At 37.1% G+C, this 15,246-nt stretch overlaps 1 protein-coding gene across 1 annotated transcript in view; it reads right to left on the reverse strand.

Annotated features, from left to right (window-relative positions):
* The window catches only part of PSME4 (proteasome activator subunit 4), a 69,198-nt gene that overhangs the window by 12,719 nt on the left and 41,233 nt on the right, over window positions 1-15,246 (reverse strand). Inside the window, exons 21-39 of the mRNA XM_055815935.1 lie at window positions 12,994-13,049; window positions 11,840-11,896; window positions 11,593-11,648; window positions 11,412-11,510; window positions 10,900-10,962; window positions 10,644-10,739; window positions 9,702-9,833; window positions 8,012-8,221; window positions 7,173-7,309; window positions 6,782-6,835; window positions 5,826-5,955; window positions 5,117-5,198; window positions 4,425-4,578; window positions 3,827-3,896; window positions 2,989-3,114; window positions 2,486-2,638; window positions 1,612-1,716; window positions 674-765; window positions 157-288 (exon numbers count right to left, since the gene is read on the reverse strand). Of these exons, the coding sequence (XP_055671910.1) occupies window positions 157-288; window positions 674-765; window positions 1,612-1,716; window positions 2,486-2,638; window positions 2,989-3,114; window positions 3,827-3,896; window positions 4,425-4,578; window positions 5,117-5,198; window positions 5,826-5,955; window positions 6,782-6,835; window positions 7,173-7,309; window positions 8,012-8,221; window positions 9,702-9,833; window positions 10,644-10,739; window positions 10,900-10,962; window positions 11,412-11,510; window positions 11,593-11,648; window positions 11,840-11,896; window positions 12,994-13,049 (2,004 nt within the window). The remainder of the gene's footprint in view (window positions 1-156; window positions 289-673; window positions 766-1,611; window positions 1,717-2,485; window positions 2,639-2,988; window positions 3,115-3,826; window positions 3,897-4,424; window positions 4,579-5,116; window positions 5,199-5,825; window positions 5,956-6,781; window positions 6,836-7,172; window positions 7,310-8,011; window positions 8,222-9,701; window positions 9,834-10,643; window positions 10,740-10,899; window positions 10,963-11,411; window positions 11,511-11,592; window positions 11,649-11,839; window positions 11,897-12,993; window positions 13,050-15,246) is intronic.

Raw genomic sequence — 15,246 nt, forward strand, 5'->3', positions numbered from 1 at the left:
GTCATCTGAAGTTTCTGAAACAAGTCTGTTAAGAATAATCTATGTAATTTCTATTACCAGCATTAATCCACTTCAGCGTAATTATTTAGATATCCAGTTACTCAAATAAAAGGAAGAGGAAAAAAATCCCAAAGAACTGCAGAACAGAACACTGACCTTCCTATTCTCTCTCGGACGTTTTTGTAAACCTGTGTGAGTTTAGGTTCCAAGTACTTTAGCAGTCTGTGCAACAGCTCCGGTACTCTCCATTCCTGCTGTGCAAGGCCACCTTGCAGTACGTAAAGTCGGCTAAGAATCAGAACAGCTTTAGTCATACAAAATTGTTCCTTCCTTCCCCAGTCCCCTCCACGCCTTGTTTTGGAATGTTTTGTGTGTGTTAATGCACAAAAGCGTCTTTGCGTGAGTTGCATGCAAAGATCGGTAAAGCTGTAAAACGACACAACAGCACTGCTGCTACACCAGTTCCAAACCTTCACATTCTGTTAAGCAGATTTAATTACGTTTTTAACGTAAATGAAGGAACTGCCATTGTGTGGGAAAAGCTAATTGGAAAGCAGCATTTTTGTTCCCTGCTTCTACAAGCCAGCTGGCACAATATGCTCTCAATGCATTTTATCCATGCTTTATTTCCTTCTTTATTCAGCCACAATAAACCACTAAAAATTAATTTTACCATGCGTCTACAAATGATCCTCCTTCACCACTCAATGGAGATTCCAACAGCAATTCAAACAGCCAGTGCAGTTTCCTAGGATCTCTACTCTCCTGAAAATAAACAGGTAGAGATATAAGCAAATCAGGGATTTAAAAAAAATTTAAGTGATGTATAAACAAGGACAGTTTTGACAGAGATTTTTTTTGCAACCCTTCAGTTTATTCTATTAAGCAAGTGAAAAATTAAGTATCTTTCCACAATGAACCTCAACACAAGGAAAACCCAATGAAACTACAGTTTTAATTATTTGGTAAATACAGTGAGAATAATAGAAGAAATTTTAACTTCATTTTTGGCATATATGAATAATACCGTCTGAATTTTGCTAATTAATTGTCAGGGTTCTGGCTAACAAACTATGCTGAATTTTGCTGACTGATTTCAAAGGACTACTGATCAAGAGATTTGTGGCTATCATTTACCCTGCTTTTCAAACACCACAACTTCCAGTCCACCACAGCATATAGAAATCTTACTGTATGTTAGAAGATAACTTAAGGTTTAGTTTTCACAGCATAATGCTAAGCTGCACACTATTAAAGCAAGAATAAATCTATAATCTGAGTGCAAAAACTCCCACAAAAATTGAACACACTACACACACATTAACATCACCCACTAACTGTATGCAGCTCTTCTAAAATACTTAAAAGAAAACTAATACTTTATTTCCTTTCTAAAATATTGTATTCGTCTGCAAAGGGCAGAAGAGAGTAAGATGTCAAAAAAAGCTATGAGATTTAAAATGGATGTTATTTTTATACTGTATTTACAGTTCTCAGACTGAGCTGATAAAATACCCACATACCTCAGTTCATAAAACTCTCATTTACATGTTATCTGTAAAATTTTACCATCTGGATATAGCTTTACAAGACTAAATATGGGGTACTTACACAGGAGGTTGCTATGCATGTGCCCCAGTCATTATATGTTTCCACCGTAATGTTGGATAAAGCTGTTCGAAGCAATGGACAGAGAAGCTTCCAAAGTTTTTCCACCTGCTCAGCAAAAAGGCAAAAGACAAGATTTGGCTATTGAAGGACAAAACAGCCATCTAAATCTCTGTGAACCCTAATCCTTCCGTCTTTTCAAAACATGGAAAAACAATACTGATTCTGGAAGCAGCTACAGTACCACGTTTATGAAAGGAAATAAATACTATCAGAGGTAAGATTTCAGGAATCATGTTGGGTTTGTTTACAAGGTGTTCAGAAATCTTGTGGACTATGTACGCACCATTTTCATGGTGATTTCAGTGCAAGTGTATCAAAGACTGCATACACTTTGCTTTTGGTAGGATAGCAGTCTTGTACACCCAAGGACTGACCCTGCCTGCCCGCTCCCCCTGACTCCCCCCATTTTAAAATTTATTTTTTACTTTTTATTAAGGAACCGATTTTCCCAGAATTATTTTTCAGCATAGAAACTCATTTAAAGATAATCTAGACAGCTAGGTCTAGACTAAATAAAGATGTAACAGTCTAGGATGGACATAAGCACCATGACAGCTCTGCTATCTCCTTACTAGCAAACTGTTCTTAAATCTTGAAGCATTTTACTAACACCTACTATTATACAAGCACCAAACCAAACTATGAATTGTGCTCAAAGTTTGGCAATGAAGGACTAGGTGTTGCAACATTTTCCAGCCCTTTCTTGGGCATAGGCAACACATTAAAAGCCCTCAACTTCATACATCTAATTTGTTCAATAATTCAAACTTCTTCCTTAACTTTCATGAACCACTAAAAAATATTACTTCAGCACCTTCTCAAATGTCCAGTGTTTAGAACCTCTTATTAAGCCAGCTATAATTTCAGCTACACATCTCTGGGTGCTTTCATGGGAGTCTGCCACCAGTTGCTCTAAATGGGGCTGAAGAACTGGCAAGAAGGCATCATCAAAGTTTCTGAAAAGGCCCTGTAAAACAAGATATGAAAGCGTCTTCAGTAATTATCAGTCTAAACCACTGTCTTTGTCAGAAGAATGTAAGGTCGTGACGCACCTGAGATTTGAATATGCAGAAAGTGGAATTACTCTGCTTTTATAACAGACTTATACCTGAGAATCCTATGTACTTTTCTATTACTCTAAATAAGTTTCCCTAAGTAGTTAATCAGAAGAGAGATTAATAGACTTAATCATAGCAGCATACCTTTAAAAATCAACATTTTGCAACAGAGGTGTATACACCAAGTAGTGCATGGCATTTTCGTGCTTTGCTAATTATCTGCAAAATGGAAGCACTTTAATTATTGAATTCTAGTTACCTTGAAGAGGCAAAATCTGCGAGGATTAAATTTGTCTTTTCCTTTTCTGTCTTCTAAAGACAAAAATTTAATTAACTGCTCAACAAACTTGGGATCAGAAAAGTGATCGTATATAATTTGTTCTGCCTGTAACAGGAAAAAAAGAAAAGGATTAGTTTTGAAGTACTTAATTGTCACAGTGATATCCCAATCTTTCCAAGTCCCATTTTTCATTTTAATTCTATTTTTGGCAAAAATCATGCCTCAGTTACCCATTTATCCCTTTCATTTTATAGGAACTAGTGGGTAAAGTTTTGCAAGACTCATGATTTTTATTTTAATGACTTTGGATTGTCACTCTTTTGCTAGCACAACCCCTACAAAGTAGTCATTCCTACCATCATTAATTACCTCGTTCTAAACTCTGATAAAAGATTTGAAAGGGAACAAGAAAGTGCTCATTAATACAATTATTCCATCACTGCTGACAGAGAGGCTGTGATATATTAAAATAACAATCTCTTTTTGTATGCTAACACAGTAAGTATGAAAATGAAGTAGAAAAATAAGATTAAAAATGTCTTGTGGGAATTTAGGTTTCAGAACTGTTACCACTTACTGCTTGTTAAAAGTGTTATTATATCCACACAGTCATGAAACTGTGTAGCCGAGTTCAATCTCCATCTCTGTTCACAACCAAGCAAAACAGATCCGTTTCCACCCATTTTGTGTAAGCACTTTCTAAACGGGAAGCCATACTTAGGTTAAAAGAGATCTCCACAGTAATCCGTGAACAATATTAAAAAAAGAAAGTAGTATTAGAAAAACCCACAACGTTGAAACACACTGAAACCCTTACCTCTGTCAGCTCATCTCTCCTTCGCCCAAGCTTTGGTTGATGCTCAACTGGCGCATAAACTGTCATAGTTCTGAATATTGAAAAAAAAAATACAGTAACACATTTCAAAGTAGAATAAAGCTTATGATTTTTTAATATGGAGAATACAGAAAACAGAGTAAAACTTAACAGACTTTTTTTGTTGATTTTCTTCTATTATAGAAGTTTTGATACAGCAAGCAATCCAGAATTCTTAGCGATAGAATACTCTGCATATTTCACAACTATAGAAATTTCAAACATGCATACTTCATTTTAAAACCAGCAGCTAAACAGCTATATGAAATATATGCCTATAGTACCCACAAAACCCAAAGAGAAACAGGTAGAAAATAAATAACAAAAACCCCAAACCAACCAACCAACAAAAATACTGCTTCAAAACCCAGCCAGAATTGGTAAAACGAGCAAGAAGAACAAAGGATGCAATAAATATTGCCTTTTTTTTTTTTTTTTCAATTAAAATATTAAATCTAACCAACATTATTTAGTTTCCCACAGGGTTGTTGTTTTTTCTGCTGACTCTCACAATTCTATCTCAAGGCTTAATGATACTCACTGAGGCCAGGTATAATAACCCCAGTGTGTTTTCTCCACAAAACAACACGACTCCCAAGCTTCCTTAGTCTTTGGTAAACTCTGACTGTCATAGTGCAGCCACTGGTTATCCGGTCTGTCACCGGCCTGAATGCTCGAAGGCTTAGGGTTTCCACCTGGTTAAAGAGGAATTTATACTCTATCAGACTTGTTCATTACAGTCCCAGCAAATGTTACAACTTACTTTTAATAAAAGATTCTAAAGAGCTTTTGTGTCTCCCTCCCCCCAGTCAAATCTGTACAGATTTATTTGCTCTAGGAGATTAACAGTAACAGTAACCGTAGAGATGCCTTTAGTAATTTATATAAATGTGCCACTTGAAATTATTAAAAAAAGAATAAAAAGGAGATACACAAATTATTCACACGAATTAAAGGCTTTCCGAAAGGACAGTGACCGTATCTCTGAAGTTTTAACTCACTTCAAGTAAGTGAATGGCTTAATACACACTTGCAAGTGTAACACTGCTTAAAAACAAACCAACCACCCTGAAAAATGAACAACTGTATCACCTGTTTTGTTTCCTTCAGACATTTACAACCACAGAGAAATGAAAAACTTGCGATTCTATGTTAAATTTCACCAGAAAACTGTTTTCAAAAAAACCCAGGATAAATGTTAGTAAGACATTTCTTACATTAAATAAAACCTACTTATTTCATAAGGGCAGATGGGCACTTTTTTGTGTGTTCTCTTAAGCTGCTTGAGAATACCAGCCACAGCTGAGATAGCCACCTAAAAAGAAAAAGCGGTTTGTTAATGTATCCATTCCATGTGTCTAATCATCTCATCACAGACACATTTTAAGCCAGCTATTCAGTGCCCTAAAAAGCCGGCGAACATTACAATGAACTTTGTCACCTCAGTGGCTGATACCTCCCATAAGGAAGTAATGTCAGTCATTTCAGGGGATGGAGGACACGACTTAAGTGTGACCTTCATAGCCCAGAAAAACATTCCCACTAATCATCTTCAGGAAATAAAGGAGGTGGCCATTAGTTCCAAGCCTCACTGAGGCAACAACAGCACAAGAGGTACAAATGTAACACATGGATGGCTCCCTTCAAGCAATAAGCTGCAGATGGAAAAACAAAGACTTCTGCAAAAGAATGCTGAAGTCAGTAAGAATGAATAGGTATGTTCCACATTTTCACAGTTTACAGACTTCACATCATACGTCACAGCTACAGCATTGCCAAGACTGCCATCTTCTTGGGTTAGGAACTTTTGTACTTATGCATGGCTGGAAGGTTGAGGAGGGACATACACTGGTTTTTGTGCCTCATCACAGCAAAACACCACAAACATCTGATCTAACCCCAATGAGCTGCAAAACAGAAAGTGTAATTATGTTGCTTTTACCTTACGAACTACAATTGCATCATGGTTGAGACACTGCACAAAAAATTTTATGGCACGGACAGGCAGTATCCTATCATCCCTCAGGAGCAGAGACAGAAAACCAATGCTTATGTGCTCGAACTTCCAGGGACTAAAAGAAAAAAAATAATATTAAAACCAGACAATAAGTAGCACAGTTGCATGTACTGCTTTTGCGCAGAAATGATTCTATGTATTAAGATTAAGTAAATATGTTTGGACTAAGGTAAGGAATGTTCTATGCCACTGCTGTAGTCATCAAGGTTAAGTGTCACTTAGGGAAACCTCCAGTGTTCTGGGGACACACAAGTGCAACCAGTCCGTTAATGGTGCCTTGCTGATCTTGGCATTTCAATGTAAAACACAGACCTTTAGGGATATTTTTTTTAAGTTCTTAAACACAAATATTATGCCACCAATTAAAATCTATTTGGATGTTCTATTATGCAGGCAGAATCATAGCTTCTTTCCCAGAACAAAACTTTATCAAAAAAATAACAGGTCAAACTAATTAACGACAAAGCTTAACTCCAAGATGTGATGATGTCTTCTATTAACAAATCAAGCTCCCAATAAAAATAAAGTCAAGACTCATTCACTTCTTTAGCTAGGAGACAGTAATGCAAGATTCCACTATTCTGGCCTTTGTCTTCCTGTTTGGGCAAGCAGAATCCACATGCAAATGCACAAGGACCTCCAGAAATTCAATTTCTGCAGATGCCTCAGCAAAAGCTTGCCAAGAAGCTAGTCACAATCCATTTTATGCAAGACTGGTACTGACACACTGCTTTTGGACAATCACCTCAAGGGTGAAAAAAACATATTCCTCAGTTCTGGTCACATCAACTGTAGTTCTTGATGCAACTGGTATTTATTCATGTAGACACCTCCAATCCACCCCCCAAAAATAATCCTCATGCACAGAAAGGGAGACTTACAGATTTCTTTGTTCTACACAGTCCAGCAGCATGTTGACTAAATTCTCGTAGTTGCTGAGGGGAAAAAAAAAAAGAGGAAACCATCAACCAGATGATACCAAGAGAACTGTTTAAAAATAGAATTAAAGTTCCTCAGCAAAAGGCGGGTGAAGACAATGCAGTAAACACAGCACCAACTGGGAGGACAGAGAAGAGGAGGAAGAAGGAAGGAAATGTGAGTGTAGAGGACAGAGGCTGCCAAGTCAAGAGAGAAGATATACCACAACAATCCTGGGGCATTCCGAATTTCTGATTCGTACTTAAGATTTACTTTAGCAATTCTGGATTATTACACTTCATGTACAACAAATGTTAGGTAGCATAAGGTGGTGTTAAGGGAAGTTTAGCTTACCGCAGAGCCTCAGCATTCTTTTCTTTCTGTCGCTGAATTCCTAACTGAATTTCTTCTGAATGAAGACCTGTGAAGTTTGAGCTTGGATGTTCCGATTTTTGCAGCATAACAGCTACCTCAATGCATTTCTCTGGAACCTATTGACAGAGAACACAAAGATTTGGGAGCAAGCAGCAACTTAGAAGTTTTTATGTTTGTTTCTGTTTTGACACAAGCAGAAGGCAGAACGTCCTGTCCACACAGACAAGTCTGTGAAGAAGTAGGGAAGACAGCTTTTGTCCTCGCATGGCAGTATTATTTATCCAAGTACATGTTTTATTCTATTTTAAAATAAAGGTAGAGACCAATTTCAGTATTTCATTAAGCACAATAATTGTTAATAAAAGATTTTTATGAATTGGCACTCATTCTTTAAAGTACGTACCATGCCATTTATCCCACTGATTTAGGCAAGAGGCAGTTCTGTAACGAGTGCTGCACGTTAGCACAGTGGGATAACTCTACTAATACTGACAATGTTAATTTGATGATTCTGTCCTTTCAACACACATTTTCACACCTGAACAGCATCACCCATACTAATTAACACTGAAAGGCAACTTAAACTTCCTTTCTCTTAACAGGCTTCCTTAGAGGTTAACAAGAAGTTATAAATTCCAATAGTATTACAACAAACTCTGTAAATTCAGTCTCAAAAATACATGTCCACCTTCCTCTTAACAGAAATCAGAATGTGACCAACATCAGAACACTTAAATAATATATATGAGTCCCAAGCACTTATGTAATCAAATGTTCTCAGAATCCAAGACATTAACACCCAGCAATCTGTCACTTACTGCAAAATCCAATCCAATTGTTTCGTACTGCCTGTGGATTTTTTCTGCCAGGTCATCAAAGAGTCTAACTATGGATGGTTTTTCCAAGGACATAGCTTTGCTAAGCCCCGAAGAAACAATTGCTGGCCATGTCTGTGCAATACAGTCCCAATCATGAAGATTTGCCAAACATACTCCACTGTGATTTCCAAGAAGACAATATAAGGCACCCTGTAGAATGAAAGACATAATTTTAGAAAGTCAAAGCATTGCTCATATATAAGTGATATCTATCTACATAAGCACGCACCCACACAGAATAAAAATTAATCTTCACATTACCAAATCATTAAAATGTACCGTAAACATTCAGCTACACAGCCTCACTGTCAAAATACTAAAGATCCTCTTCACACTAAAGAACTGTTTTAATGAGATTGGAAGCCCTGGTAATTAATTTATCCACAGAATGGCTGACTGATTTCTGATTTACATTATAGAGGAGATTGTTCAATGATCAAGTACCACACCTGGCCTTTTTGGGAACTTACTCATATTTGGGCTCCAGGCAAATACGCTCTTAACTAGGCACCTGAAATGATGCTGACTGACCAGGATGTGGATAACTACTGGACATGACAATAAAATGGTGGACATGACAGGTGATTGTGTGAGAAGCTGACAGAAGTTACAGACAGTGAAACAAAGGGTGGCTGGATTTCACAGGTGATTAGGTGGGAGTCACGTGAGAAATGGCCAATTTCACAGACAAATGGAGGGAAGTCTTCAGGACCTTTTGGAGAGCCAAGTCCTACAAGAACCACAGCGCCTAGGCCACCACACCAGTAACATCACATAGGCTAAGACTGCCTGGTGGCAGTATCGGAAACACGAATTCAGGTATGGTAGCAAATGCTGTTAAGTGTAGCAAAACTGGGACCAATCAGGAAAAAGTAAGTAGGCATGGGTTACTTAACTGGGAAGAGACAGGAATGGAGAAAGGGAGGTACAAGGATGGCAGAAGAAAAATAATCATAAAGAAACAAGAAAAGAGATAATAAGATATGCAAACAATGTAATCACATGCTGTCTGATAGTACCTATCAGGCAGCTGGAGCAGGATAAGCAGCCATAGTTCTGACTGTAGGACAAGAGTCCAGCTTGCCTCTGTGGCCAGGAGGCCTGAGGGGTGCAGAGGAGGAGGGGAACATGATGCTTTCAAACACCTGGACGGACAGACGGCATGCTGGCATCACTGCGTCAGCACCATTTCCAAGCCTTGACAACATCAGCAAGTACCCACCACTTTCTAACAAAACCCAAGTGATTTAGTATAACTTTTTTTGGTGATTAACTTTTTGTCCAGTTCACACTATTTTCTTGTACCGCTACAGCTGACAGAACTGCTTAATGAGTTTTACCACCTTGGAGTATAACGTCTCAATTTCCATTTCATAGTTTAAAAATAGGTGTTAACACACATTTTTGTAATATCTGAACACAAAATTAAATGAAGAACATATATAAACAGAAAATTTCTCTTGACAACCGATCTAATCCAACTAATTCATTACATTAGTCATGCATAAGCTATATGCCATGAAAATACCCGTCACCACCGATAAACAAGCAAATTCCACTTTCACCATTAAAACTTCTCCTATAAAAACACTTCAAAAAGACACATGAAACAAAGTTAATGAGACAGTACTTTAAATTGCTTTTGAGTGACATCTTGCCGGTCAGGACGCAGGAACTCCAAAACCAAGGGAATGATATCTCTGCAACAAAAATTGTACGTTCCCAGAGCTGTGAAGAATGCTTGCTGAGCTTTACTTCTGACCTGTGGGAAAAGAGATATTACTAGAAAGTCTTCTGAACCAAATACATGCTATACAAACCCAACATCCTTACCTATTTTGGTTACTTATGCACAGATTTTACATTGTTTGTGCAGAGAAACAAAATTACTTCTAGAAGGTTGTAAACAGCATGCTTCCCCTCACCCTTGCTCACAGTTGTTTATAAAAACTCTACTTTTTGTTTCTAGCATTTACTTGAGAACAGCTACAAAGTTAAAGAAAATTATGTTGCCAAAACCAGTCAAGGTGTTTTTAAGATAATTTGAAAAGCCAACAGCTAGAGTAACAAATACAGTTAGCAGAACTCTAAAGAGCCTGCAGACGTTGTGGATGGATCACAATTTCTATACACACACAGAGCTCTCACCATGTGAACAGTTCAGAATCCAACTGGTTTGTGTATTTTTAAGAACCAGGATGCCATCATAGCTACCTCCTAAAAACAGACTTAGCATTCCAAATAGCATCATGAATCACATCATCACATCTAAAAATCTCAACCTGGTATATTTTCTTTTCTTTTTAAATTGATTTATTGTTTTCATAAGCCTAGACTTAAGTGCCTCAAAAAGTTTACAATTTGTAACCTAAGTCGGCAGCCTCTCCACCCAGTTACTTGACAAAGGGGCTTAAAGTAAAAACTGCCAAAATTGGCAACTAATGCAAATGAAATAAGTAAATATTTCACGTTGCCATGGAAATAAATTGAAAAGGAAAGATCCTGAAAACATAACAGAAAGAGATCAACAAAAATTTCCACGTATTCCCGTTTAAAAGGAGTTGTTCCTTACCTGACCATATGAACTTGTGGACAAACATAGAAGATCTCTGATCATCTCCTGGTGGGAAGTTTTATATTCACAGCCTTCCATCGTTAGCGTTCTCAACTAAATTGCATAGAAAACAAATAAAGGACAGATTGTTTTTACATTTCATACATATAGGAGAAACACTAGTGCAGGATTATTGCACCTTTTGCTAAATGACAACATAACAAATCAGCTTTTCAAGTAAAGCAGTTAATGAAGATTTAAGTGAAAGTATTACCTCATGCTGCAACATAACTCTGTCTATCAGCAAAGCTCTGATATGCTGTTTCTTTCCTTGAAGCTGTAAACAAATACATAATTTGGTTTAGGTTTCAGTCCTCATATTAGCAACCTATACTGACTGAAATCCCCATGGACTCTTTTTCTTCTAGAAACAGGCAAATTTCACGCAGAAATTCTTCTTGGCAGACAACCTTGATATTTTTGCCCTGCCTAAGTTTCTTATTTGCCTATTCTCTGTAAGCAAAAGGAAGCTGACCACAGAAATTTCTGGTCCAAGGATATATGAAAGCTGAGGATTACTACAATTCAGAAATGCTAAGCTATTTAGTCATAAGATTTCCAAATAAAGGTACAAAAGCACTGCAAAACAATATTCTTATCAAGGAATTAGATTTCAAAATTATGAGAACCAATTAGGACAATAACAAAAGTATGAAGAAAGTCTTCCGGAAAACTAGGAACTATTCCCATCCCTCACCTAAGCTTTAGAAATTAAAAATCACTGACCCTGTTCTCCATTGATTTTTTCACAAGATTAAAGCTTTTCCATCGTGAATCAAACTCATGCTTGTGAGACCCTTGGAACTGTAAAACATCACTAATAACCTGTAGAAAGAAAAAGAGACAAAGAGTGATGATTTTGCTAAACAAGTAATCTTGTCTTAGGTATTACAAATTGTAAGCATACCTTTATTATTAGAAATAAAGACTTGGTATCATCTTCTGAATTATCAAGTATATAGCCTGCAGTTGGAAGAAAAGTAAACTTCATATCAGACAGTAAGACAGCTTTAAAAATTACCAAGAATTTTATTCCTACAAAGCTTTAAATCTAAGAATTACAGACAAAGTAAACAAACCAAGTTTCTCATCTATGAATTTATACTTAAAAGCACAACACAGTACTTTTTAGATAGAGAAGTGGCTAAACTTACGCAGCAATTTCCTCGTAACCCTTGCAATTTTTTCTCGGTAATTCTCCCTTGATAAATCTGCAAAAAAAGGAAACATTTTCTCTTCATTGTACGATAGCATAAAAAGCAATTTACAGGTAAGTAAACCAGTGGAAAGCCAGAACAGAGTATGCAGAAATAGCAGTACGGGCTATTATAAAATAACTGTCCTGTAATATCCAAGGACACCACTTTCACAGGGCCTCCCTGTGTTTAGCAAGTAAACAGTACATTTTTTTTATAGGTACGTAACTTTATTTGCCTGCCTTGACAGTTGGCTTCATTTGTAACCACAGACTAATGCAGATTATTTAACATATGAAAACAGAGTAACACATTAAGCAGGGTAAAAAAGAAATGCAATAGAACAGAGAGTTTACATTATCAGGTGATGAAGACAGTAAGAGCCAGGGGACTTACTCCCCTTCAATACATGAAAGGGAACAGACATCCCCAATCTAACCAAAAAAAGCACAAGGATAAACGACACAAGCACTCTCCTTGGAAAGTTTTAAACCAGAAAAAATTTAATTGCTGCGAAAGACCACTAAATAAATGCCCATTCTCTATTATATGTTATATGGCTACAAACTTACTGCTTGCAAACTAAGGGACCAGATTTCAGAAGTAGTATTAAAGCACCCAAAACCATTTAACAGTCTGATAGGCAATTACCATGTGCCTCAGCTCCTTATTTAAATAGCCAATCTTCTCTTGGAAGACTGTGAAGAATCCAGACAAAGCCTAAAAAATTCAGGTTTCTTTTAACGGAGCTGTCACAAACTTTAGCAGGTTATGCCTTGATTCCTTCTGTCTCTCAAGTGGAGTCCTTGGGCAATAGGTGTTGCTTATTGCACCTCATCTGTGTGGAAGTGCAAGGTCCCAACCCTTCTGACCCAGGGGTTGGACCTGAGCTCCCATTCTCAGCCATATTACTGCAGCAGATTTGTATCTTGTATTATCATCGCTGAAGATGAAACTGTGTACACAAGAACTTCTGTGTTGGCCAAAAATATCAAAACTATGGTCTCAGAAAGATCCTACTGTTTTTACAGCAGGAAAAAAAAACCCACAAAAAAACCCCAAAAAAACCCCACCACTTACAAGCTGTCTAAACAGAATTAAGATCTACTTACCATATTCAACACCAGTGTACAGTTTCGTCTCCTCCAAGGACACCAAACTTGGGACCCTGCATGAAAACAAACCAAGTATTACTACACATTACGTAAATCATTGACAGTGTGAATTTAATTGACATTTAATTCATTTTAACAAGTTAAATTTCATGCCAGTAGCACCAAAGGTGTTTGGATTTGCTAACAGTATACCTCAGTTCTAACACCGATGAATTGGTAACTGTCCCTGCGGGTCACACTGTTTGTCCAAGACAAGTATACCATAACGACACCACCTTGAACCCAGTAACTCAGCTTCTCATTTAAAGGAACCTCATCAGTTCTGTTAAATAGCCAGAGATTTGGCTTCATAGTCAAACCTCGAAATATACTCATTAAATCAAGCGTGGATCCTAGTTGTCTTAGTTTAGGAAGGACAGGTGAATTTGACTGCTGAGGCAAAATCCTTTCCTGACAAGTTAAGCTGATGAAGCTTTTCTGACTTTGGTCCTTCCTTTATAAAATAACATACCCATTAATCACAGAAGTCCTACTTATTTCTATATGAAGTTCACTATTAATAACCTTATCAAAAAATAAAGCCATGCTTCTTCCAGGATTTGGGTTAAACTTATCTATCAAAAATATTTATTTTAAAAGTGAATTATTAATCTTTTTTTATTTGCTTTTATGTAATCGTGGAAAAAAACCCCAAACCAGACTCAGATATCACATACCAATTAATTTAAAAGATGCAAGAACATATCCTACATGCACTTGGGGATTTTGTCTGGGTTTTTTTGGTGGTTTTTATTTGTTTGTTTGGGGGTTTTTTTGTTTGCTTGGGTTTTGTTGTTGTTTTTTTTTTTTTTAAACCTACAATCTCACCCCCTAAAACATTAAGGTACATAAGTTCAAGCTTTCAAGGACAAAATACACCAGTGTATTATATTAAACAAACAGTATTAGCAAGTAATCCCTACAAAAATAATCTTCACATAAAATTGCATTGACAGTATAATCAGAACAAAGCTAAGTGAAGCAATGCACATCTACTCCTGTTACAAATGCTGAACACTACATCAGAAAATGCTACAGATTCTGTATCTGAGCCTGTGCTATGAGATACTAAAATAAACTTTCAGATTTCAGTCAACGGCAAACTTCTATCTGTCAGAACCGGAAATAAGGGTCACATTTGTCCTGTGAAAGTGAACATAGTAGGACATGACTGCTACAATTATTGTGCTGACTAGATAAAGGAAACAAACTTGCAACCAAGAACTAAGTAAACTGACTTCACAACACTTGTGACAGTCACAGCTGCACCAACAAAACTCAAATGGCAATGTTTTTTTCCTAATTGATTTAGACATCAAGAAGTGAAGACCTAATTTCATTTTCCTCATTGCATTCCTGGTAGCACCAGGTTAACTTGAAAATAAGCCATTCCTAGTGTCTTCCCATTCCCCCCCACCCCCCAAAACTCAGCACTGGCATAGGTGCTTAGGGTACAACTTGGCCGCTAATACAATTTCCAAAATATCCCACATCAGTCCAGTACTTCGGTTCCGAATAAATAAATAAAGGTTTTATGGTCTCACACACTTGCTCTTTGAGAACCATCTACATGACTGACTTCAAAAGTGTTTGCTGTGTATTTCTCCAAGATCAGATCTTTCCAGTTGGGAAGATACAGTGAGGGGATGTTCCTGCAGTTAACATCTGGCAAAAAAAGAACCGTGACCCTCACCACCCCAAATAGTATTACTTCTTCAAAAGAGTAGTAACAGATAAATCCAACAATCTCAGGCTGCTACAGTTTGTTTTTGGTTTTTTTTACAGCATGCTCAATGTGTTGATAGGTAAATGAGCTCATAGTAATTTTTTCTACAGTATCTTTACGTATATTTACACTTAAACACCTTCCCTGATATAAATACACAAACTAAGTTCGCGTAAGGCTGTCCTACCTATGAGACAAGGAAAACTAAAGTGCAATTTCCCAGTCTTCTCTCAGGTAGTCTACAGAAAGATTACACATCTTCACACTTCCTTCCCACTCCCAGCAAAATACATTCAACAGTTCTTTGCCAGCTAAAGTTCTGAACCATTTCTCTAATACTTAAAACAAAGGAAAAACAATGCTCCACGATCTCTCAACACTCCAGGTTTCTGAGCAAACCAAGAGTAACAACTCAACACATAGCACTCAGTAATCAAAACCTAGTCTGGTATAGTCCTTACATTCACCATGACACTACTCCACAG

This window comes from Falco peregrinus, chromosome 11 (genome assembly GCF_023634155.1).
Source record: "Falco peregrinus isolate bFalPer1 chromosome 11, bFalPer1.pri, whole genome shotgun sequence".
Lineage (NCBI taxonomy): Eukaryota > Metazoa > Chordata > Aves > Falconiformes > Falconidae > Falco > Falco peregrinus.